Source organism: Mauremys mutica, chromosome 2, assembly GCF_020497125.1.
Source record: "Mauremys mutica isolate MM-2020 ecotype Southern chromosome 2, ASM2049712v1, whole genome shotgun sequence".
Classification (NCBI taxonomy): domain Eukaryota; kingdom Metazoa; phylum Chordata; order Testudines; family Geoemydidae; genus Mauremys; species Mauremys mutica.
Window position 1 is genome coordinate 162193936 of NC_059073.1, and position 27151 is coordinate 162221086.

At 42.2% G+C, this 27151-nt stretch overlaps 1 protein-coding gene across 4 annotated transcripts in view; it reads left to right on the plus strand.

Moving 5' to 3' along the window:
- The window catches only part of CTNND2 (catenin delta 2), a 1196137-nt gene that overhangs the window by 869976 nt on the left and 299010 nt on the right, over positions 1-27151 (plus strand). For all 4 annotated transcript variants that reach the window (XM_045005428.1, XM_045005429.1, XM_045005430.1 and 1 more), the window contains one exon: positions 19436-19568. In XM_045005428.1, coding sequence (XP_044861363.1) covers positions 19436-19568 — 133 coding nt within the window. The remainder of the gene's footprint in view (positions 1-19435; positions 19569-27151) is intronic.

A 27151-nucleotide genomic window follows, 5' to 3' on the forward strand; every position in this document is an offset into this window, starting at 1 on the left:
AAGTGTTGCACTCCCTTGGCTTTTTTGGACAGTAATTTGCAGGATACAAAAATGAAATTCAGACCAAACTTTGTTAATATGGGTGGGAAAAAAATTGGTTTGGATTACTTCCCTACCCTTCCCCTATACCTTATGGAATTTCCTCTCGAAAATTACCTTACAGACAAAGCTTCTGTAAAGATATAGGCCCAGATTATTACAGGTATTCATGCATTGCTTCTTAGCGTTGCCAGGTTTCCAGCTTTCGACCACTGCTGTTAAAAGTCTGGTCGTCGGTGCAGTGGGGCTAAGGCAGGCTCCCTGTCTGCCATGGCTCCGCGCAACTCCCAGAAGCAACAGCATGTCCCCCTCTGGTTCCTATGCGTAGGGTCAGCCAGGGAACTCAGCACACTGCCCCACCCCAAGCGCCGGCTCTGCGGCTCCCATTGGCTGGGAACCATGTCCAATGGGAGCTGGGGGGGGTGGCACCTGTGGATGGGGCAGCACAAAGAGCCACCTTGCTGCGCCTTCGCGTAGGAGCCAGAGAGAGGAAATGCTGCTGCTTCTGGGAGCTGCTTGGAGCCATGGCAGGCCTGCCTTAGCCCCACTGTGCTGCCGACCAGACTTTTAACCCCCTGCCCCAGCCCTGATCCCCCTCCTGCTCTCCAAACCCCTTGGTCCCAGCCCGGAACACCCTCCTACACCCCAAATACCTCATCCCCTGCCCCACCCCAGAGCCTGCATCACTAGCCGGAGCCCTCACTCCCCCTGCACCCCAACCCTCTGCCGCAGCCTGAACCCTCCTCCTGAACCCCTCAATTCTGGCTACACTACAGAACCTACACCCCCAGCCCAGAGCCCGTACCCCCTCCCACATCCCAACCTCTTGCCTAAGCCTGGAGCCCCCTCCCATACTCCAAACCTTTTGGATCCACCTTCCAGCCTGGAGACCCCTCCTGCACCCCAAACCCCTCATCCCAAGCCCCACCCCAGAGCCCACACCCCCCAGCTGGAGCCCTCACCCCCTCCTGCACCCCAATCCCCTGAGCCAGCGTGGTGAAAATGAGTGAATGAGTGTGAGGAGAGCAAGAACAGGAGGAGGGATGGAGTGAGCGGGGGCGGGGCCTCGGAGGAGAGGCAGGGTAGGGAGCAGGGCAAGGGAATTCGGTTTTGTGTGAGTAGAAAGTTGTCAACTCTACTCAGGGTTGCAACACCTAACTTAATTAGGCGTGGGCTGAGGGACGTACTGGCCGCCGCTTCCAGCAGCTCCATTGACCTGGAGCAGCGAACCACAGCCACTGGGAGCCACGATCGGGCGGACCTGCGGACACGGCAGGTAAACAAACCAGCCCGGCCCGCCAGAGGCCTTCCCTACACAAGCGGTGTCCCAAGTTTGGGAAACACTAGTCTAAAAGATTATATAATGGCCCAAGGTTCAAATTAATATATTGCTAACACACAGGTATATACCCTTAAACTATGTCTGTTAATGTATATAGGTTACAGTCTAATTTTGGGGTCCAGGGGAATGAGGTTGCAGCTCTCCCGGTTGACCAATGGGTACGTTCCTGGAGCTTTACAGCAAAAAAGCAGTAATTAGTATTTAACAATAACAATTATTTATCATTTTACTCTTGTATTGCTGTGAACTAGGATTGGCATCCATGAAGAAGGATACATCTGTGAAAGGGGAAGGCATTCACTGTCTCTTTCCTGCACTGGGGAGTAGATGTTGAGGCCCTCCTCAGCGCTTCGTGTGTCCATAGCTCATGATAAAGACACCCAATCACCACTCCCCATCCGGAGTTCTGCTGACTCTGCCTATCTAGTTGAAACAAAGCAAAGTTGTTTCTTGTTTATTCAGTTTTTCTTAGTCAGACATTGTTTTTTGCTAGCTAGGCCTCAGGCCAAGCTGTGGAATTCAGGTCTATGTGAAAAGTCTAAGCATAGACTGTGGTTAGATCTTATATACACATTAATGGATTTGGCCCTTCAATGGTGAGTAGTGCTCCTAGTCGGAGATGACTGCACTCAGCACCTTGCAGGTGCGGGTCCCAAATCAGGATTGTTTGCTGGTTAAAGTTAACTCTGAGTCATACTCCCATTAATCATTGTGTGATGGTTTCTGACTTCTCTGTCTCAACCTCCTTTCAAACAATATACATGTACTGACTAGGTGTAGTCTACAGAATCATTGATAATAGGATCAGAAGAGGTTAGATTGGAGTCTATTTTACTTGACTCAGAATTATGCTAATTTTTGATCAATTTTGTTAATCAACAGCATTTCAATTCAAATTCCCTTTCAGTGATCCAAGCATGAAATTAATGCATAGGTGGTTTGTTTCATTTCCATGAAATATCCTTATTGGTGCAAGAATATAGAACTTTCTAGGCGCAAAAGAAATAATAGAAGACTTTCTTTTTAATTAGGCTGCTAGGCGGTGGAGGGGAAATATCAATAGACAAAAATCGTTTAGTAGAAGCTATTGATCTTCCTAAGTTAGAGCATGCTAAAATATCCTATACATTTTTTTCAGCAGAGGAGATCAAAGTTACTAGCTCCTTGGAATGAATGTAACTGCTCTGACAGGAAATAATAGCATGTCACAGGCTTTGATTTGTAACTGTGAGTTATTTTTTAATAAATGTCAAAGAGCATTTTTTAACAGCCTGTGGTTACTGGACCTTCATAGATTCCAAGGCCAGAGGGGACCATTGTAATCATGTAGTCTGACCTCCTGCATAACACAAGCCCTAGAACTTCCCCAAAATAATTCCTAGAGCATGTATTTTAGAAAAAAAAACTTTCTATCTTGATTTAAAATTACTTAACAGAGGAGAATGCACCACTTGGTCAGTTGCTTTTAATTGGTATATGTTAAAAATGTACACCTTAATTCAGGGTGGATTTGATTTAAATCTCTAGTCAGGAAGACTCGATTTAATCACAGATTTCTACATAAAAGTGCATTCCTGTTGGTTGTTATAACTTTAATACATATTCTTCACTACTCAGAGATAGATGTAGGTTTCATTTTTAGAAGGTACACACTATGCATTTAAAAAACAACAACAAAGAGACCGGTTGCACCTTAAAGACTAACAGATTTATATGGGCATAAGTTTTCGTGGGTAAAAAACCCACTTGGTTTTTAAGTGGGTTTTTTACCCACAAAAGCATATGCCCAAATAAATCTGTTAGTCTTTAATGTGCCACCGGACTCCTTGTTGTTTTTGTGAATAGAGACTAACACAGTTACCCCTCTTATACTTGGTATATATTTTTAAAGTGATTTATTTTGAAAACTTTTCGGATTATGTTTAAAGCTATATCAGAAAATGAATGACTGTTTGTTTATTTCATTTACCAAAGGTAACTGAAGCAGATATTTATGAAAGCATTGGGAAGTGAACTATCTCCAATTCAACAGGTTAATCATTGATATTTGGAGGATTTTCTTGCCATGCTGTATTAGGAGGAGAACATCACCAGACAGACATTTAAATTGTTTTATTTAACTAAAACAACAACATTGTGTATTCTGGATTTTATTCTTCAACAGAAAACATAAAATATTGTAACAAAACAAGCATATGAATTTTTGAATTTAGTTAAACATTCAATTTTTTAAAATCAGGTTTGTTTTTGTTACAATTATTTTTAACTAAAATAGTTAAATGAAATATTAAAAAAATTAAATCGACTATGTCAGCCAGGTCAACATGAGAAACTTAAAATACTGGCTTCTGCAGCTAACTCAGTCGTCTTCACCTTCATTTTCCTGTTTGTTCATAATCTGGAAAAGAAAAACAAGTTTTCCTGCTTTTTCAGGTCCCAAATGATTTCTCAATTTGGAATGAATTAGTTCAAAGGAAGAAAATATTATTTCTATACCGGCTGAGGAAGCTACTGCTGTTAAAAGTGAGATTATCACTTCAACAGTCTCTGAATCCAAGTGCTTAAGGGACTTCCACCAGTTCACTGGAGTGACTTTCTTTAAAACATCATCAGCAAACATATATTTCTTGAATGCTTCACCCTTAGCTCTGAATTTTATTACAGTTGGCATTATGGAGGGATGATTGCTGGATGTCCATGTGATAACCAACTCCTTTTCAGCAGTTAAGGTTTGACACTGGTACTGAGTATTGAGAATATCTGCAAGAAAATGAGCTGGAGATAGTGCTTGTCCCATTTGTTTTTTTAATGTTTGTATTTTAACTCTGTCATTGCATATTTCTCTTTTAAAGATCTCACTCAGTTCCTTCCAAATTTCAACAGCATCAGCAATAAAACAGCAATTTCCCTGCATTTTGTTCAAGGCTACAGAAATAGGCTTCAGTGTACTCAGCATGTGTTCAACATTTCTCTTAAGCCCAATGTTGAGAACGTTGGCTGTGACAGTGCCATCTATTTTTTCATGATTTTGCTCACAAACTGTCATCAGATTAGCCCAGTTCTTGATATAGTGCTCAAAACAGTCCACTACTGAGTTCCATCGCATGTCTCGTGGAAGAGTTAGCTTGGTTCCTCCCACTTTTTTCAGAGCAGCTGCTGCAAAGTGGTGGTTACGGAAGTATTTTGCAATTTCAACAACATTAGCCTTTATTTCTGGAACACTGAAATCTTTGGCTAGGAGGTGCATCAAATAAGCACTGCAACTGTATGTTATTAGCTTGGGACTCTCTCCACTCTCTTCTAAATAATTTCTTCTCATCTTGGATATATCTGCAGCATTGTCTGTGACCAAGCTCCATACTAGACATTTGAATTTTTTTCACAGTTCGTTATAGCTTTTACTGCTACTTCTTGTAAGTATTCTGCTGTGTGTGCATTTCCTGATGTATCAATTGTTTCGGTAAGGAAGACAGTCCCTTCTTTTGTTGTCACACAAGCACATACAACATGATCATTGTGGACATTGCTCCACCCATCAAGACTCAGGTTAACAATTTTACCCTCTAGACCTTTTGCACACTGCTCAGTTTCTTTTTCATACACTTTATGCAGCAATTTGCCTGCAACATCTGCTCTGTTGGGTGGACTGTATCCTGGTCTTAATGACTGAACCATGTTAATGAAGTGTGGGTTCTCAATCATACAGAAAGGAGAGTTTGTTTCATAAACAAACCAAGCAATTTTTTCATCAATTTCCTCTTTTTGTAATCTGCTGGCTCTTATCGCATACTTATCTATGAAAAGAACAGGAGTACTTGTGGCACCTTAGAGACTAACAAATTTATTTCAGCATAAGCTTTCGTGGGCTACAGCTCACTTCTTCGGATGCATAGAATGGAACACACAGACAGGAGATATTTATACATACAGAGAACATGAAAAGGTGGAAGTAGCCATACCAACTGGAAGAGTCCAATCAATTGAGATGAGCTATCGGCAGCAGGAGAAAAAAAAACTTTGAAGTGATAATTGAGATTACCCATAGAAGGTGTGAGGAGAACTTAACATAGGGTAATAGATTCAATTAGTGTAATGACCCAACCATTCCCAATCTCTGTTTAAACCTAAGTTAATTGTATCTAATTTGCATATTCAAGTTCAGCAGTCTCTCTTTGGAGTCTGTTTTTGAAGGTTTTTGTTGCAAAATTGCCACCTTCGTGATATATGCCATCATGTGCCAGCAATGCCCCTCTGCCATGTACATTGGCCAAACCAGACAGTCTCTACGCAAAAGAATAAATGGACACAAATATGACATCAGGAATCATAACATTCAAAAACCAGTGGGAGAACACTTCAACCTCTCTAACCACTCAGTGACAGACTTGAAGGTGGGAATTTTGCAACAAAAAAACTTCAAAAACAGACTCCAAAGAGAGACTGCTGAACTCGAATTAATATTAATATCCCTTCTCACATTTATCTCCAGACTTCTTCTCCTTGTCCAGATCTATTCCGTCCCCAATAATCTTCTATTTATTGTACTTTTTGAAACATTGCACTTTTAGAGAGAGATAAAGAATTGACTCTGTGTACACAAATTTGCAGAGGGACAATAGAGTTGAGGTCTGTTATTTCTAACCTCTATATATTATTTATTTATTTTAAAAAAAATTGCTCTTAACAAGTATGTTATTTCTGGAGACACAAATCCAGTTTGAGAACTGCAAGACTAAGCATCTTTGAAGGTATCTTCTAGACTGAGCACTGAGTCCCATTCAGTAGATGGAAAAAATAACCTAAATAATCTACACAGAAGTCCCTTAATCCATGAACTATTGGAACTCATATACAAAACTTTTCTTAACCATGACATGAATATATTGTCTCATACTATAGAATTAGAATTTATAATCCCTATTCCATGATGAGATATCTTTGCGCTATAATGTATCTTAATTAAACTACCTTTAGATAGGTTTTTTCCTCAAAACCCATTTTGTTTAAAAATCCGATTTAAATAAAAAAATCTGATTTTAAATTTTTTTTTAATCATTGATTTTTATCCACTCTGCCTTAATTCCAGTCTGATTTTTTCTAGCTTTAACTTCCAGCCATTGGATCATGTTATACCCTTCTCTGCTAGATTGAACAGTCCGTTATTAAATATTTGTTCCCTAAGTAGGTTCTTATGGACTGTAATTGAGTCATCCCTTAACTTTCTCTTTGTTAGGAAAAATAGATTGAACTACTTGAGTCTATAACTATAAGGCATGTTTTCTAATCCTTTAATCATTCTAGCAACTCTTCTCTGAACCCTCTACAATTTGTCAACATCCTTCTTGAATTGTGGACACCAAAACTAGACACTGTATTCCAAGAACAGTTTCATCAGTGCCTAATACAGAGATAAGATAACCTCTCTACTCCTAGTCAAGATTTCTCTGTTTATTTATTCAAGAATCACATTAGCCCTGTCATAGAATTATAGAAGATTAGTGTTGGAAGAGACGTCAGGGGGTCATCTAGTCCAGCCCCCTGCTCAAAGCAGGACCAACACCAACTAAATCATCCCAGCCAGGGCTTTGTCAAGCTGGGCCTTAAAAACCTCTAAGGAAAGAGATTCCACCACCTCCCTAGGTAACCCCCTGACTCATCCACTGTAATCCCCAGGTCCTTTTCTGCAGAACTGCTGCTTAGCCAGAACTGTAGCAGTGCATGGGATTATTCCATCCTAAATGCAGGGCCACAGTATCGCACTGGGAGCTCATGTTCAGCTGATTATCCATCAGGACCCCCAGATCTTTTTCACAGTCCAGCTTCACAGGATAGAGTCCCCCAACCTGTAAGTAAGGCCTACTTTCTTTCTTCATTGATGTATAAATTTACATTTAGCCTTATTAAAACACATAATATTTGCTTGCGCCTAGATTACCAAATAATCCAGATTACTTTGTATCAATGACCTGTCTTCTTCATTATTTACCCCCTCCCAATTTTTTGTCATCTGCAAACTTCATCTGTGATGATTTTATGTTTTCTTCCAGATCATTAATAAAAATGTTAAATAATCTAAGGCCCAGAACTGATCTTTGCGGAACCCCACTAAAAAGAAACTCATTCGATTATGATTCTCTGTTTACCATTACATTTTGAAACATATCAGTTAGCCAACTTTTAATCCATTTAAATGTGTGCCATATTAACTTTTTATCTTTTCTAGTTTTTAATCAAAATACCATGTTGTACCAAGTCAAATGCCTTTCAGAAGTCTAAATATATTACATCAGCACTATTGCATTTATCAACCAAACTTGGAATCTCGTCAAAAAAGATAGTTTGACAAGATCTATTTTCCATAAATCTGAGTTGATTGGCATTAATTATACTACCCTCCTTAAATTCTTTTTTAATCAATTCCTGTATCAGACGCTGTGCCTACATAACGGTAAACTACTATAAGTGCCTACATAATGGTGAACTTTGGGTGGGGGAGGGTGAAAGAAATGAAATGCACTTTTGAGACTAACATTTGAGCTGGTATTCCTAAATTGTTAAAAAGACACAGTTATGAGCAATGGGGGAGGTTAGTATTGGTAGTATAGAAGCTGTATTTCAAATAGCTGTATAAACATATTTCAGTTAAAAATATATTCATGGAAATTTCAGTGCAACGATGAATATCTCCCCTCCACTCCTTCCCTGGAAGTTTATCGTGCTGTAAAGGAATGCAATAATCTAAAATGATAAATTGGAGTTTCTTTATTACGATTGTCTTTAGGGAACTTGCATTAAGCTGCAACACCTTAATAAATCTTTTCCACTTAATAGAAGGATGGTTTAGGAACCCATATTAGGCTCATCTATGGGTAATTTTTCATCATGTAGAAGTGGTACCCATCTTGCTTCTCCTTCAGCCCATATCTTATGATTTCTTATTTTAGAATTTGAGTCTAAGTACTACAGTAAATGCAGACAGGAAAGAGGATCTCTAATTGGAGTTCATTTGATGCATAGGAGGGCAGAACTGCATTTTCTACAATGAAAGAAGGAACAGTTTGCCACTACACAAGACTGTTCTACACTTTGGAGATATATAAGGTTCTACTCTGTAAGGTACTCAACATTCAGGCATAATTCAGCAAGATACTTAAGCATGCACTTAGATTTACACACATGAGTAGTCTCGTTAAAGTCAATAGGACTAGTCATCCTTAAAGTTAAGCTCATACTGTGCTTCATGTGTTTTCCAGGATTAGGCAGGTGTGATCAGCACTGTACAAGATTGAGATTTTAGGTGTTGTGAATACTTGATAGTAAAACATGTGCAAAACTAATAATTCATTATGAAGTCATGCAAACATTAGTGAATAGTTATAATAACTCAAGCTATCAGAGATTGGGGTTGTCCAGGCATGGAGGAGTTAAATGGGAGGATGTCAAAAATAAAGAGGAGAAACATCAAGTAAAATATGTTCTTACTGTCTTCCTTTTTCAGATGTTCAAAAGAAATATCTGGTACATGTGTGTAGATTCAGCTACATTAAATTTGAAATATCATGGAGATCAACCAAATAACAAACTACATTTTCAAATATTAAAACATACACTGAGGTGCAGTCCGTGGGTTTTCAAAGCATGACTTTTTTTTGTTTTTGTATCCATAATATCAAGCAAAAGTTATACAAATAAACAATTAAATTATTGGTTGTGCCCAAATACTTAAAATGGCCCATTGTGAGCACAGATGGAAAAAATTATTTGTTTCTAATTGTTAAGGCAATAAAGGGAGACCCAATTCTGGCTGATCTGTAAATCTAGCTAAGTAAAGAATTGCATGTGGTAACAGGTAGCAGCATATTTTTATGTGCAATGTAAGCACCTAACTCAACTGAAAATTATTAATTGTGTTGCCGGTTCCATGTCTACCAATTTCTGCCAGATGCCCATTCATGTGCCTCACTGAGCTATATCCACACACAAAATATAATAAGATTACCATCTTGTTAGCCAATGATATGTTTCCTCCTGCTTCTACTCCTATTTCTACTATGAATACAATTCTTTTTCCCCAGAGATCAAACTAAAAATTATGCCTGTAATCCAAAAGAATATCAATAACAAAGAAAAGTTTGTGATCAAAAGGTTAGTTACCTTAAATATTTTTTTAAATATTTCCAAACTGTTTGGCAAGCAAATTATTCAGAAACACCTACTTCTCTGAAAGTGTTAAGAACCTCATTGCTAGGGAAAAAAACACATGGTGAAAACTTCTGAGATCATAGATTTGCAGATATGGTATGTTTTGTGCATTTACTTTAACTGTATGGTCCTATATACATTGTACATAACATAGTCTCTCATACACACACTTTTCTAATCTAGTGTCAGAGGGGTAGCCGTGTTAGTCTGGTTCTGTAGAAGCAGCAAAGAATCCTGTGGCACCTTACAGACTAACAGACGTTTTGCAGCATGAGCTTTCGTGGGTGAATACCCACTTCTTCGGATGCAAGTAGTGGAAATTTCCAGGGGCAGGTTTATGTATGCAAGCAAGAAGCAAGCTACAGATAACGAGGTTAGTTCAATCAGGGAGGATGAGGCCCTGTTCTAGCAGCTGAGTGAAAACCAAGAGAGGAGAAACTGGTTCTGTAGTTGGCAAGCCATTCACAGTCTTTGTTTAATCCTGAGCTGATGGTGTCAAATTTGCAGATGAACTGGAGCTCAGCAGTTTCTCTTTGAAGTCTGGTCCTGAAGTTTTTTTGCTGCAGGATGGCCACCTTAAGATCTGCTATTGTGTGGCCAGGGAGGTTGAAGTGTTCTCCTACAGGTTTTTGTATATTGCCATTCCTAATATCTGATTTGTGTCCATTTATCCTTTTCCTTAGAGACTGTCCAGTTTGGCCGATATACATAGCAGAGGGGCATTGCTGGCATATGATGGCATATATAACATTGGTGGACGTGCAGGTGAATGAACCGGTGATGGTGTGGCTGATCTGGTTAGGTCCTGTGATGGTGTCGCTGGTGTAGATATGTGGGCAGAGTTGGCATTGAGGTTTGTTGCATGGATTGGTTCCTGAGTTAGAGTTACTATGGTGCGGTGTGCAGTTACTGGTGAGAATATGCTTCAGGTTGGCAGGTTGTCTGTGGGCGAGGACTGGCGTGCCACCCAAGGCCTGTGAAAGTGTGGGATCATTGTCCAGGATGGGTTGTAGATCCCTGATGATGCGCTGGAGGGGTTTTAGCTGGGGACTGTATGTGATGGCCAGTGGAGTCCTGTTGGTTTCTTTCTTGGGTTTGTCTTGCAGTAGGAGGCTTCTGGGTACACGTCTGGCTCTGTTGATCTGTTTCCTTATTTCCTCGTGCGGGTACTGTAGTTTTGAGAATGCTTGGTGGAGATTTTGTAGGTGTTGGTCTCTGTGGGGTTAGAGCAGATGCGGTTGTACCTCAGTGCTTGGCTGTAGACAATGGATCTTGTGGTGTGCCCGGGATGGAAGCTGGAGGCATGAAGGTAGGCATAGCGGTCGGTAGGTTTTCGGTATAGGGTGGTGTTAATGTGACCATCAATTATTTGCACCGTAGTGTCTAGGAAGTGGACCTCCCGTGTAGATTGGTCCAGGCTGAGGTTGATGGTGGGGTGGAAGCTGTTGAAATGGTGGTGGAATTTTTCCAGAGTCTCCTTCCCATGGGTCCAGATGATGAAGATGTCATCAATGTAGCGTAGGTAGAGAAGGGGCGTGAGTGGACGGGAGCTGAGGAAGCGTTGTTCCAGGTCAGCCATAAAAATATTGGCATACTGTGGGGCCATGCGGGTGCCCATAGCGGTGCCACTGATCTGGAGATATATATTGTCATCAAATTTGAAATAGTTGTGTGTGAGGATAAAGGCACAGAGCTCAGCAACCAGTTGTGCTGTGGCATCATCAGGGATACTGTTTCTGACAGCTTGTATTCCATCAGCGTTTGGGATGTTTGTGTAGAGAGCCTCTACATCCATGGTGGCCAGGATGGTGTTTTCTGGAAGGTCACCAATGCACTGTAGTTTCCTCAGGAAATCAGTGGTGTCACGGAGATAGCTGGGAGTGCTGGTGGCATAGGGTCTGAGTAGAGAGTCCACATATCCAGACAGTCCTTCAGTGAGAGTTCCAATGCCCGAGATGATGCGGCGTCCAGGATTTCCAGGTTTGTGGATTTTGGGCAGTAGATAGAATAGCCCTGGTCGGGGCTCTAAGGGTATTTTGCCCTCAAGTATTTTTAATCACAGTAAATATCTCCCTTACATTATCTTTCATAACATTGGGGGAAATCCATTCTTTGATCTTCATTCAGCTTTGATTATTTCTTTTTTTGTGGGTATGTTGTTTGATCCTAAGCTACCTGTGTTATTTCTGTTCCCAGTGCACCAGAAACAAATTTCTACAACTTTCCTATCAGGCATGATGCAAGAATGATGATGCAACGTAATAAATACACCTGTCAGACGTGGTGCAAGAAAGCAGCCAGCCAGCACTGTGGTTCCCACAGTGCATAGAGTCTGGCTGGTTGGCTCCCACCAGATCCTAGCAGGAAGCGACGATTTTCAAACTATGGAGCGCACCCCACAGCTTGAAAACCTCTATGTTAAATGGAAGGCAGAAATGAGGGTGGGGCATGTGACTCCAGGTGTCCCCCCATGCTGCCCTATTTTTTTGCCCCCACAGCTTTGTTCCCTGCGGGCTGCCCCGCTTGCCCTTCCCTGGCCACGGCCCTGATATTGATATCTAAAGATAATGAGAAGTGTTTTCTCTTCCTGTGGTATATACTTGGTGTTGTTCCACTCTTTGTTAAACATATGGTTGCCTACAGCAGGCATCTCTACAACACTGCCCGTAGGGAATGTTTCTGGGACTGGAATAACTATGGGTGTCAGTGCTTGTCTATGCCAACTGCTTGATCAGATGTGAATGTTCTGCTCTAATAATGTAACTGAGAAATAGGAATTCAAACTCCATAGAAATTTACTTTGACCCATGGATTTATAGTATATGCAGCTATCGCACCTGCTTCTCAAATTTGGTGTAAAACTGGAATTTGAGATGTGTCCCTATTACACCAACTGGAGAGAGATTTTTTTTTAAATTACTATATGATCTAGTATCTTTGCAATCAGTGCTCACATATTTGTAGCAGTTGGGTGGTTGTGTTATTTTTTCCCAAATAGGTATCGCTGCATAAACTGTGAATAATGAATAACTGATAACCCATGGAATAGTAGACAGCAAAAAATACAGATTATGTCTGCTGAACTGAGCTTTTAGTCTTTTGTTCATCTTATATATATATATATTTTTTAAAACATTTTACCCTCCCCCCAAAATACTGATCCATACTTAATATATCTATTTAAAATAGTGGTCACTGTGCTGCTAGGGCCAAATCAGTAGGGAACAGGGTATCCCAAAACTTGAATTTGTCTATTCACAGAAAAACCTAATTCTCACACATAATATCAACTTATGTTTAAATGTGAAATGTAATTAGAGAGATTTAAACTTTCTCTCAAATCTGATCAATGTATGAAGAATATAAAGTCACATCTTGAGAGCGTAAGTATCAGGGGGTAGCCATGTTAGTCTGTATCCACAAAAACAACAAGGAGTCTGGTGGCACTTTAAAGACTAACTAATCTGTTAGTCTTTAAGGTGCCACTGGACTCCTTGTTGTTCATCTTGAGAGCTTTATGCAGGCCACAGAACGTCACCCACCCACTCCTGAAATAGACCCCTAACCTCTGGCTGAGTTACTGAAGTCCTCTAATCATGGTTTAAAAACTTCAAGTTACAGAAAATCACAATTTACACTAGTTTAAACCTGCAAGTTACCTGGGCCCCATGCTGCAGAGGAAGGTGAAACCTCTGCAGGGTCTCAGCCAGTCTGACATGGGCAAAAATTCCTTCCCGACTCCAAATATGATGATCAGTAGACCTTGAGCATGTGGGCATCTACTGTGCTATCTCACAAACCCAAACTGCTTCCAACAGCTTTTCAGGTGCCTGAAATCCCAGTTGTCCCTTGAAGAACTGCTAAACCATTCAGCTTTCCCCTGATAATTCTATAATACACTTACGCATTTTCAGTACAAATACTGCAACACACTGAACATTACAAATTTAGAGGCAGCAAAAAATAAATTGAATTTAATAAAAAATTAAATCAGCGGGTGTATTGTAGTCATTGTGCTATTCATGTTCATATTTAATTCAATAAAAAACTTCAGTTTTGAACTCTTTCTCAAGCTGCCACAGAAACTCCACTTTGCTGCATTGGAGAACTGCAGAATTTAAGTCAAACTTGCTATGGAGTTGTCACGCTGTCTAGAGTGGCTCAAAACTCTGAGTGCCATTCTCAGGGCGGACATCTCACACTGGTGGTATATTCTATAATTAGATTTCACCAAGCTTGTGTTCTCACCCAGACAAATGGAACTTTTGTGATAAAAGGTATATAAAACAAAAATCATACCACATCAGGTTACTCCTAATCTCAAATGATCAGTCACTGACCCTAAATCAGTTGATACTCTGGATCTTATATCAGAAACAACACTGGTAGCCAATTCTCTAGTAAACAATCTAAAGATTTATTAGCTAAGAAAAATAAATGAGTTATTGGGAAGTCAAAGGACTTCACATTAACAGGTGAATCAAAATTTGTAAATCCAAATGATAGCAGAGATGTAGTAATCTGCCAATCTACAAAAGTATTTCAGGGTTACCCAGAATAACTCTGTGGATCTCTGCTTTCTTGTTTAGTTATTCCACCCTGTTAGAATCCAAACAGTTCAGTAATTTAGTATCGTTCCATGAATCCATATTTATAGCTTTTCCACACAGAAAGCAATCTGACAAGTCTCTTTACTCCTCCATGAACCCTTGCTTTGAAATTAGCATTTCCTGTTACAGCCATTAAGTCCTTCATTACCATTTCCTAGGTTCCATCCACATTTGATGAGTTTAGTCACAGGAGTATACACAGTGTAAAAGGAAAAGTAAGAGCAAACAACAATCTTTCTTTAGTTTCCATGAAGTTTTAACACCTGGCTAGGATCTTACATTAACACACCTTGGATCAGGGGTTATTTAATTACAGGGTATACATAATGTAGAAGTAATGTAATAGCAGACTACAGGAGGTAAGTATCAGGGGGTAGCCGTGTTAATCTGTATCCACAAAAACAACAAGGAGTCCGGTGGCACTTTAAAGACTAACAGATTTATTTGGGCATAAGCTTTCGTGAGTAAAAACCCTTTCTTCTTCAGATGCATGGAGTGAAAGTTACAGATGCAGGCATTATATAATGACACATGAAGAAAAGAGAGTACCTCACAAGTGGAGAACCAGTGTTGACAGGGCCAATTTGATCAGGGTGGATGCAGTCCACTCCCAATAATAGATGAGGAGGTGTCAATTCCAGGAGAGGCAAAGCTGCTTTTGTAATGAGCCAGCCACTTCCAGTCCCTATTCAAGCCCAAATTAATGGTGTTAAATTTGCAAATGAATTTTAGTTCTCCTGTTTCTCTTTGAAGTCTGTTTCTGAATTTTTTTTGTTCAAGAATACTTACTTTTAAATCTGTTATAGAATGTCCAGGGAGGTTGAAGTGTTCATCTACTTGCTTTTGTATATTACCATTCCTGATGTCCGATTTGTGTCCATTTATTCTTTTACATAGGGACTGTCCGATTTGACCAATGTACATGGCAGAGGGGCATTGCTGACACATGATGGCATATATAACATTAGTAGATGTGCAGGTGAATGAGCCCTTGATGGTGTGGCTGATGTGGTTGGGTCCTCTGATGGTGTCACTAGAGTAGATATGGGAACAGAGTAGGCAACAAGGTTTGCTACAGGGATTGGTTCCTGGGTTGGTGTTTCTGTGGTGTAGTGTGTAGTTGCTGGCATGGGTGGCAAGTTTGTAGAAATTTTGGTGGTGCCCAGAACCCGCCCCCCAACTCCGCCCCCCAAACTCCGCCCCCACCTGCCTAATGCTCTGGGAGGGGGCTCGGGAGGGGGAGGTCTGGGGTGCAGATCCTGGGCTGGGGATTAGGGTGCAGGAGGGGTGCAGGGTGCAGGCTTTGGGATGGAGTTTGGATGCTGGGTGCAGGCTCTGGGCTGGGGCAGGGGTGGGTGTGCAGGAGGGGGTGCAGGGTGCAGGCTTTGGGACGGAGTTTGGGGTTGGGAAGGGGTATGTGGGAAGGGGGGGTGCACCTTGTGGGGAGGGAGTTTGGGGATAGGAGGGAATACAGGGGTGAGGGCTGTGGGGCTGAGGATGAGGGATTCATGATGCAGGAGGGGGCTCAGGGCTGGGGCAGAGGATTAGGGTGCGGGGGGATGAGGGCTCTGGCTGGGGATGAGGGGTTCATCCTGTGGGGGGAGGCTCAGGGCTGGGGCAGAGGATTAGGGTGCAGGGGGGGTGAGGGCTCTGGCTGGGGCAGAGGATTAAGGTGCGGGGGGATGAGGAGTTCATGCTGCGTTGGGGGAGCTCAGGGCTGAGGATTAGGGTGCAGGTGGATGAGGGGTTCATTATGCGTGGGGGGCTCAGTGCTGGGGCTGAGGATTAGGGTGCAGGGGGATGAGGGGTTCATGCTGCGTGGGGGGGCACAGGGCTGGGGCAGAGGATTAGGGTGTGGGGGGAAGAGGGCTCTGGCTGGGGCTGAGGATTAGGGTGTGGGGGGATGAGGGGATTCATGCTGCGTGGGGGGAGCTCAGGGCTGAGGATTAGAGTGCAGGGGGATGAGGGGTTCATGATGTGTGGGGTGGGCTCAGGGCTGGGGCTGAGGATTAGGATGCAGGGGGATGAGGGGTTCATGATGCGTGGGGGGGGCTCAGGGCTGGGGCTGAGGATTAAGGTGCAAGGGGATGAGGGTTCTGGCTGGGGCTGGGGGATGAGGGGTTCATGATGCGGGGGGGCTCAGGGCTGGTGCTGAGGATTAGGGTGCGGGGGGATGAGGGCTCTGGCTGGGGCTGAGGGTTTGGGGCGTTGGAGAGGCTCAGGGTAAGGGCAGCCTGCCTTGCCATTAGTGGGGGGCAGGCACTAGGACCCTGGGGCAGCAGACAGCAGTTCTGCCAGGAGCCACTCTACTCCGGCAGCATGAGGAAGAGACGTGCCCTGCTTTCTGTCAGGCAGGGACGCGGCACGGCGCGGGGGGGACACGTAGGGGGAGGGGTGGCAGGCGGGGGCTGGGACCTGCTCCAAGCAGGGACGCGGCGCGGGGGAGGCCCGCGGGGGCCGGGGCCGGGGCCCGATCCAGGCAGGGCCGGGGGAGAGACCCAGCTCCAACTATTGCTGGAGCAGGGCACCCGGCCCTGAATATTCCTGGAGCCCGGGCACTGCAGGTCTATATAACCTGCCGCCCATGGTTGCTGGTGAGTATTTGCTTCAGGTTCGGGGGTTGTCTGTAAGCGAGGACTGGCCTGCCTCCCAAGGTCTGTGAGAGTGAGGGATGGTTTTCCAGGATAGGTTGTAGATCATTGATAATGCATTGGAGAGGCTTTAGCTGGGGGCTGTACATGATGGCCAGTGGTGTTCTCTTATTTTCCTTGTTGGGCCTGTCCTGTAGTAGGTGATTTCTGGGTACCCATCTCACTCTGTCAATCTGTTTCCTCACTTCCCCAGGTGGGTACTGTAGTTTTAAAAATTCTTGATAAAGATCTTGTAGCTGTGTATCTCTGTCTGAGGGATTGGAGCAAATTTGGTTGTATCTTAGGGCTTGGCTGTAGACAATGGATCATGTGGTGTGTCCTGGATGGAAGCTGGAGGCATGTAGGTAAGTATAGCGGTCAGTAGGTTTCCGGTATCGGGTTGTGTTTATGTAACCATCACTTATTTGCACTGTAGTGTCCAGGAAGTGGATCTCTTGTGTGGACTGGTCCTGGCTGAGGTTGATGGTGAGGTGGAAATTGTTGAAATCCAGGTGGAATTTTTCAAGGGCCTCCTTTCCGTGGGTCCATATGATGATGATATCATCAATGTAGCGCAAGTAGAGGAGGGGCGCAAGAGCTGAGGAAGCGTTGTTCTAAGTCAGCCATAAAAATGTTGGCATACTGTGGGGCCATGTGGGTACCCATAGCAGGAGACAGACAAAAACAACACAATCAACAGCTCCTTTGAGCTCTATTAGCATTCAAGTGAATTAGTTTGAACCCACACTAACACTTAATACTGCTTTGATATTCACATACAAATGAATTCCTAAGGCTCTGGCATTCCCTGGCACTTGGCCTGTCAGTGTCACAGGATCACACAAGGTCTTTGATAGTTCCTCACAGTCTAAATCCACCCTGGAACAGCCACCATATGATTTGTTGTTGTGTCCTTATGTTTTCTCTGTAATAAACAGTTCATGTAAAATTTATCACTTACATCAAACACGGCTTATTTAGTCTGAACTGATAAAGCAAAGAATTCTGAATATATTTCTTTTGTGTCATATATTTATCATCCTGGATCTTTGTAAGGATGCGACGTAGAATGATACTTCTCAGGCTGACTGACAGAAAATGCTGTGTGAGATGGAATAGTAGAGAGATGAAAGAAAAGACAAATAGGTGATGCTAGAATTTAAACAAAGACTACTTGTTCTTGCAGGATCAATCTTGTTTTGTAGTATGCATTGTTATTGCTTCAGTTCATTTTGGGGAACTTGTACTGTTAGTGTGAGCTGTCTGATTTTGCTAAAGACAGGCTGCAGGTATACTGAAAGTTTTGTGTCTCAGTTCAGCAGAGTCACTATGATTTAGGAAGAAGGAAATGAATGATATGGGTCTCCGAATCCTTTATACAAGGTCGAACTGGGCACTGCTCCTTGTAGGCCAGGGCAGATGGACTGTTTGGCAGCAAACCAAGTGAGGAACAGTGGTTCCATGATAATGTATGACCTGTAATCCTAAATCTCAGTGGCTGGAGTGGCTACAACAAAGGTCCTATGCAACTTCTCCACACCCTGTGTCCTGATCGGGGGCAGATATGGTTCCCCTCAATCTTTGCACCATTCCCTCACACAAAGCCCATTTTACTCAGGCTCTGTGCCAAGATTGTGTGAATTTCAGCTTAAGAGCCATGTTCTGCTGTTAGATTTCACATGCACAAATACTGCTGAAGTCAGTGGAAAATGTGGATGTTTATATGAGGGCAAAATTCAGCCCTAAGAATTAAAGGCATGTTAGATTTCTTCTTTTCATTCGGAGATGCTGCACGTACATCTGACTCCTGAGACACAAAATCAGGGCAGCTTTCATGGGCTCTATTCCCTTGAGTGCAGAGACATAGTTGTACCTGATTTGACATATTCATTTAGAGCCTAGTCCTGCAAGATGCTGAACACATGCTGAGATGAGCTGAAATCCTCAAATCCCATCAACATTTGGCTCTAAGGATGATCAGCACCTCACAGGATCAAGATGGTCCATTTGAGAAACATTTGCAGTCAGTTTCAATTAGGCATATATTTGCAAAGATGCAGAAGATATCAGCTATGTGGTTTTGGTGCATTAGTTTTGCTTTAGTTTACATTATACCTGGATACAGTGAACAAAAGACACAATACATGGTTGTTTTCTGTATTAGATATCAGTTTTGTCACATAATGATTATAATAATTAAATGAACCTTTCCTACAGTCAGTAACATTTAAGGCTAATGTTTCCAATTTTAATTAAGTGCGCGTGTGTGCACATGTGTGTATAATTATTTTTCTTTCTTCATTTCATCTTTATCAGAGTTTCCTGTAATGCATTGGATTTAGATTACATTAAAACTTACAAGGGCCTTTGATGAGAGAATAAATAATTCAGATTAAACCTACCTTTCTATAATGTGTTAGAATGGTAGCGGTAAAAAGCGGGGAAAATTCTGTGTTCATGTGCTTTCTGGCATTGATAATAACAAAAAAAAAATCAGGGTTTTATCTATACATTTCTAACTGTACTGGTGGGTGAATCATTGCCACATTGAAGATATGTATTCACTGTTGTAAGGTTCTTTGCTGAGGATTCTCTTGTTTCTTTGTGTACAGAGAGTTTGGATGGAGAGATCCAGAACTTCCTGAAGTTATACAGATGCTGCAGCATCAGTTCCCTTCAGTACAGTCCAATGCTGCAGCCTACTTGCAGCATCTCTGTTTTGGAGACAATAAAATAAAAGCAGAGGTAAGACACTTTGAGATTTTCTTTTAAAATGGCTTTCTCTGCTAATTGCCACCAGAAATTTTGTATAATTATTTTAAAAAGAGCTTCAAGGGAAATCATGTATATATGCATATAACCTATGTATTCAAGCTTTTAAATCAACATTACCATCACAGAAGGTGAGTTGCATAAAATGTTATTGAATCAGCCCCTTGGATGAGTCATTTGTTTAGATTTGATTATTTTAAATTGAATGTGAGGTATTCAAATGTTCTGGCAGCCTAGGTGTCCAATAAGCAACTAATGGCATGATCTCGCTTCCACTGAAGTCATAGGAATTTTGCTTTTGATTTAAATTGAAGCAAGATTGGGGCCTAAATAAAAGAAAAAATTGAAATACATAAATAAATGTGTGCTACATAAACGTGTGCTACATTCCAAATCGAAACAAGAACACAAAACATGTGGCAGTAAAAAGGGTTCTGGTCCCAAACTCTGTTTTAATTTATACTAGTATAAATCAGGAGTAATTCTATTGAGTTGAATCAGAGATTTGCCTGAACAAGAAATTCAAGGTTTGGCCCAAGATTTTTAGCCTGCAAAAACCAAACGTATTATTTCACCCATTTTTTTGGAAATAATTCTAACAAAAATAAAACCTGAAAAGCAGATGGGTCAGTACAATTTCTGTCTAAAGCCTCACAAAAATCATAGGCCCAGATCCTCAGCCCTCGCTGGCGCATACTTGGCATTTGTGGGGGAGAGAGACCTTTGTGCTCCCTTGATCTCTGTGGCTGCTGGTAGCCAGCTCAGCTCCTGCCACAAATTTAAAACAGCCACAGAGGTGCTCTAAAATTATCCCAGTGCAGCATTGCTGCAACACTCCTCCCTCCACCATCCTCACCAGAGGAGCCCCCTATACGAGCTGTACTCCACCCTGGGATTCCTCCATAAATGTGGAATTCCCAGGTGGGAAAGATTTTGCCAGAGCAGCCTAAAAGGATTGTATTGGTCCAAGGAACTCTCCTATGATTTTTTGAGGAGAGTTAAAATATTTTCCTCTGTCTGAAAAGAGGTCCATAACTGCTATAAGCCTAGATATACTCCCCCTCCCACACCCTTCTTACCCTTTTCTCTCATTCCATCTCCGCTGCTCAGTCTTTCATTAAAAGGATTGATTCATCTCTTCAGGTTTCCCAGAAAGACAGTTACATGATTATGGCAATTTATTCATTGTACAACCACTGCTTCCTCCTGTTAGTCATGGATGGGGAGCCCTTGGGCAGCTGCCCAACTGAAGGGAAGAAAGTTGTTTCTTTTGTTGCCAGCTGTGTATGGAAAATCCCTTAAGAGATAGGCTGTTGTAGGTCTGACCTGTCCGATTAGGACATCAGCCTTTAACTATAGTTTAAGCCTTCAGAGTAATGAGCTTGTTGTTCTTTGTATATGTGTGCGTGTACTGATATAGGTGTATAAGGTACCACAGTGCTCAGCACCACTCTTATATTTTGCTGCAAAAAAGGATAACAAATAAAATCAGAGATTTTGCTGGTGATGGTGGTGTGTTTTTTCCTTTATTGGTTCGTCCCCAGGCCCTTGATAGATTTCTACCTCTGCAACAAGCAAGATGCATTTGAGGGCAAGACAAAATCATTTTGTAAAACAGTGCTCATGAGAATATGCTTTCAAACTGCTGCTGGTGGTGCTATAGATCTTACTAACAAACAGTGGATTCTGTCTCCTTTTCTTTAGCTTTGTGAAGAGTTTTTAACCTAAAGTATGCACAGTCAGCAAGCTCCTTATTAATGATAATATGTAAAAGTACCGGAAAATTCTTATTTATAGCACTCTGATTTCCTCGGATGAAAGATGCTTTATGGGCATGTCTACAGTGCAGCAGCTGGGAAAGAGCCTCTCAACCAGGCTAGACAGACTCATACTAACAGGGCTCAAACTAGCACGCTAAAAATAACAGTGTAGACTCATAGACTCATACACTTAGGCTGCAGCTCAGACTGTCAACCCTACCTAAATCCCTAGGCTTGAGAACCTGAACTCCAACCCAAGCCTCAGTGTTCACACTGCTGTTTTTAGTGCATTGGTGCCCATATTTAGTGCAAATATAGTGCCCATCTTTAAAAAAGGGAAGAAGGAGAACCCGGGGAACTACAGCCTCTTTTCAGTCCCTGGAAAAATCATGGAGCAGGTCCTCATGGAAACCATTCTGAAGCACTTGGAGGAGAGGGGGGTGATCAGGAACGGTCAATATGGATTCACCAAGGGCAAGTCACGCTTGACCAACCCGATTGCCTTCTATGGTGAGATAACTGGATATGGGGAAAGCAGTGGACATGATATATCTTGACTTTAGCAAAGCTTTTGATACAGACTCCCACAGTATTCTTGCCAGCAAGTTAAAAAAGTATGGATTTGATGAATGGACTATAAGGTGGATAGAAAGCTGGCTAGATTGTTGGGCTCAAATGGTGGTGATCAATGGCTCAATTTCTATTTGGCAGCTGGTATCAAGAGAAGTTCCCCAGGGGTCGGACCTGGGGCTGGTTTTGTTCAACATCTTTATTAATGATCTGGATGATGGGATATGCTGGAGAGTAGGGATAGGGTCCAGAGTGACCTAGACAAATTGGAGGATTGGGTCAAAAGAACTCTGATGAGGTTCAACAAGGACAAGTGCAGAATCCTGCACTTAGGATGGAAGAATCCCATGCACCGCTACAGGCTGGGGACCGACTGGCTAAGCAGCAGTTCTGCAGAAAAGGTCCTGGAAATTACAGTGGATGAGTCAGCAGTGTGTTCTTGTTGCCAAAAAGGCTAACGGCATATTGGGCTGCATTGTAGGAGCATTGCCAGCAGATCGAGGGAAGTGATTATTCCCCTCTATTCAGCACTGGTGAGGCCGCATATGGAGTATTGCATCCAGTTTTGAGCCCCCCACTACAGAAAGGCTGTGGACAAATTGGAGAGAGTCCAGTGGAGGGCAATGAAATGATCAGAGGGCTAGGGCACATGACTTATGAGGAGAGGCTGAGGGAACTGGGCTTGTTTAATCTGCAGATGAGGAGAGTAAGGGGGAATTTGATAGCAGCCTTCCACTATCTGAAGGGGGGGTTTCAAAGGGGATGGAGCTCAGCTGTTCTCAGTGGTGGCAGATGACAGAACAAGGAGCAATGGTCTCAAGTTGCAGTGGGGGATGTCTAGGTTGGATATTAGGAAACACTATTTCACTAGGAGGGTGGTGAAACACTGGAATGGGTTACATAGGGAGGTGGTGGCATCTCCATCCTTAGATGTTTTTAAGGTCAGGCTTGACAAAGCCCTGGCAGGGATGATTTAGTTGGCGTTGGTCCTGCTTTGAGCAGGGGGTTGGACTAGATGACCTCCCGAGGTCTCTTTCAACCCTAATCTTCTATGATTCTAAGCCTGTCTGTCTGGGTTGAGAGGCTTGTTCCCAGCTGCAATGTGGACATATCCTATAAGGTCCTGATTCAGCAAAGTACCTAAGCACAAACTATGTGTGTGTTTTAGGCTCAAGACTTTGCCTGAATGGGGATGGGATTATTCTGGTGCTTAGAATTAAGTATGTGCTTAAGTACTTTGCTGAATCAGTGTCTTATAGATCACCTTTCCCTGGAGGAACTCAAAGTGCTATCAATAAGACTATATATTACTGCAGATCTCAGGCTGACTTATTCGGGATTAATCATGTGCTTACAGTTAGGGTATGTCTACACTTACAACACTACAGTGGCACAGTTTCACCGTTGCAGTCATCAACATAGGTAATCCTCCTCCCCAAGAGGCGGTAGCTAGGTCAACTGAAGAATTCTTGCAACAACCTAGCACAGTCTACACAGGGACTTAGGTCTGCTTAACTTTGCCACTCTGGGGTGTGGATTTTTCACAGCCCTGTGTGATGTAGTTATGCCAACCTAATTTTCTAGTGTAGACCATGCTTTAGGTGTGCATATAAGTAGCTTGCTAAATCCAGACCTAAACAAGGGTACCTGAGAACAGAATTGGATTCTTTCATCCTCTCCAGATATAATGCATTTGTATTCTTTCAGATGATTGTAGAACTTGTTTTCCCTGTCTAAATTTCTTGCCTGTTGAATTAACCAGGATTAACATTAGACTCGCTCACCAATAAGATTAGCGATATGGTTCTGTACAGTTACAAGGAAATGGAAAGGTTTCAGTGGAGTGTGCAGGAGAAAGAAGGGCACAGCCAGGCACAGCCAGAAAATGATTTTCACTCTACAACTTGCAACATCTTTGGAATTAATGGTTTAAGACTTTGGATCCCCAAATATAATGCAAGAAATCCAAATTCAACACAAATCCAAATCCATTGAAAAGTAGAAAATTACTACTCTACTTTATTAAATAAATAGGTTTAAAGAGGGGCAAACGGCTTGTGTTGCAGTAGCAAGAAGATGGCCCAGGTGGTGTTTGGGGATTTTGAGAAGGGAGTGGGTAAAGGAAAATCTGAATGAAGGAGGTGATATTTATGACTCCTGGTAGACTGCATGGAGAAGGTGAGTTCATAAAGGCTTACTGATTAATTTCTACCGTTTGTTATTATTTTTAATGTGTATGTCCCCAGAGTATTGTATGGGCATATCTAAAACAAAAAAATGAATCCAAAGAATGAGTGGATGTAATTCTATGGCCTGTGCTATGCAGGAGGCCAGACTTAGGTGATCATAATGGCCCCTTTGACCTTAAAATCTATATATGAAATAATGTTTCAGCTCTTGGTGTCATCTTCAGAGCCAGAGTGAAACAAAACTGGAAAGTGCACAGAATCTCTCCTGCAGAATTTGTTAAGCTTTGGGTGCTACACAACATGCCACCACATTGCTGTTACAAGAGAGATGCTTTAGAGGTACTCATTCACACACTTGTTATGACCATTTTTATTTAGATAGCATCTGGATTGGAGTATAATTTATACCATATTTCCATCTAAAAGAGGCAGTTTTATTAATAATCATTCATCCTTGCCCAACCACCCCTTCATAATGCCTGCTTTGTCCTTTAGATGGTTATAAGATCTTTGGGCCCCAGCCATGTGTGAGTTCAATGAGACTACCTACGTGCATCAAGTTAATCCCAGCTGCTTGCAGGATCAGAGCCCTTTATGTTTTATTCTAGAAATACAGCGTCTACTTAAAAAATTGTCAGTTAAAAAAATAATAATTGCAGGTACTACACTTGTTCTTAAGACTCCTGCCAATATTTGTGGTTTTACAATTATGCTTTCCTCTTTTACACAAAGAAAGTTCTCTCCCCAATCGCTGTGTGAAAGACCACAAAAAAACAGGAGAAATGTATTAACTGTGCAGAGGAAAACATTGAACCAGCTATATTAGAAAAGTCAAATGAATACAGTAAACAAAACTGGGGAAAAAATAAAATATTTTTCTCTAATCTTTTTCAGTTACAGTAACCTTGGGTGTTATTTGTAACCATAGTAAATAAAAACAGCTTTCATACAGAAGTGTAATTTTAAGAAGATAGCGTCCTTTTAAATAAAGCTGTATTTTTTCATAAATCCAAAGTCCTTATCATTCTTTTTGTCAAGAACAAGAAAAAGGTTTAAGCTTTGAATACCTGCCTCTCTAACTTGGTAACTATTCTCTTATCCAGAGAGATCTGCAGATGCCCTTGTCCTGTCCGCTAAAAGGACGTTCTGCAAAGAGGATTACTGTTTCATGGGAAGAAGCCTCAGGGGGTTTCATAGGTGTCAAAAGCCATTTGCGCATTCACAGAGCACTCATTGTGTCTATTGCTTTTGTATTTTTAGGGGAGGGTTTTCATTTTTTCCCTTCCAACTTTCATAATGGTATATAAATATTGGAATGAGATAAATAATTGTGAATTTTATATATAAGAAAACAATTTCTCTTCTTTGCAACATTTTAAAAAATTAAAATCAAGGCTTGGGTTTTTTTTTTTAAAGCATGATTAGTTGAATGTTTCCATTTCTGCAGATGCAGCTTTTAAAGGTTCTCTCAAATTGCACTTTTGCATAGGTGCCTCTCTCCTCTAAAAGAACAAGGAGATGACAAACATGGCTACCCCTCTGTTACTTTTCTCCTCTAATAGCTGAGTCTCTAACTATGGCTGACAATGGGCCATATAAAGAGTTCATTAACTCTTTGGTCAGTGGTGCATCTTCTAGTCCTCTGCTCCTGTCAGGGGCGGCTCTAGGAATTGCGCCGCCCCAAGCACGGTGGCACGCCACGGGGGGCGCTCTGGCGGTCGCCGGTCCCGCGACTCCGGTGGACCTCCTGCAGACGTGCCTGCGGAGGGTCCGCTGGTCCCGCGGCTCCGGTGGACTCCTGCAGGCACGCCTGCGGATGCTCCACCGGAGCCGCGGGACCAACGGACCCTCCGCAGGCATGCCTGTGGGAGGTCCACCGGAGCCGCCTGCCGCCCTCCTGCGGCATGCCGCCCCAAGCACGCGCTTGGCGCGCTGGGGTCTGGAGCCGGCCCTGGCTCCTGTCCTAACTCTTTAGATTATCTCAGAATCATCGGAGGAGAATTGAGGAAGCCTCGTTTATGTGACTATGACTGACAGATGGATTTTCTCTCCTAGTGGGTGGTGATCAACTCCCAGTGCGAAGTCTCACCTGTATCGGTGAGGACAGAACATACAGAAAAAATACAACTGCATCTCTCATAGAATCTGCATCCCAGAATACTTCAGAGAGTTAAATGAGTCAATTATAGATATTCATTGATAAATAATGGCTGAGGAGAGTGTAATTAAGAGGCAAAGGCAAGGGAGAAAAGATATGTTTTCAGCTGAGATTTGAAAATGAATGGAGAGTTGATGAGGCAGAAAGACACAGGAAGGCTCTTCCAGATGGCAATTACTGCTGAGGAGAAGGCTCTCACACCAACAATGGTGCGTTTGTATGTAGAGACAGAGAGGAGCCCGGTCCTAGACGACCAGACAGAAGAAGCAGGGGAGGTAGAAAGAGAGCAGCATTTTAGACTAGTCAGCAGAGAACTTTTTTTTAAAAGAGCACTTTCTATTAAACACAGGATTCATTCTTCTAAAGCAATTTCTCTTCCTTTAAAGACATCTAACTCCTTTGTATGAGGTCACCATATAAAGAGATTGAATTGTGCAGTTTCACACGCCAACACCATTTTGCTCTGATGGAAAATGGCAACCAGCCATCAGCTGCAAAGGTATAACAGGTCACTGAGGGTTTTGGCTCCAATGACTCCTTTCTGTAAGCTGGGAAATTAATTTCAGCTATCAAAGCCATAGCTCTTGGTGCTTGAAGATTTCATACCAGCGTTTGTGCAAGGATGTGAAATAAAGGGGTAGTGACTATTGAACTCGCCTTCTGTCCTTAATAAACCCAGCTGGAGATAACAACCTCCTTTTTCTCTAGGAGGGCATATGTATTTGCTCTCTTACAGCACACTATCTTCGAACTAAGGCAGCAGTACTGATTTTACTTTATGACAGTGCAATACTGAATGAAGAGAGCATGAATATATGTTGGATGCATTTATTTCCCCAAATTCATGAATTTGCCTTAAATCTTTATTTCGAGGTTTTC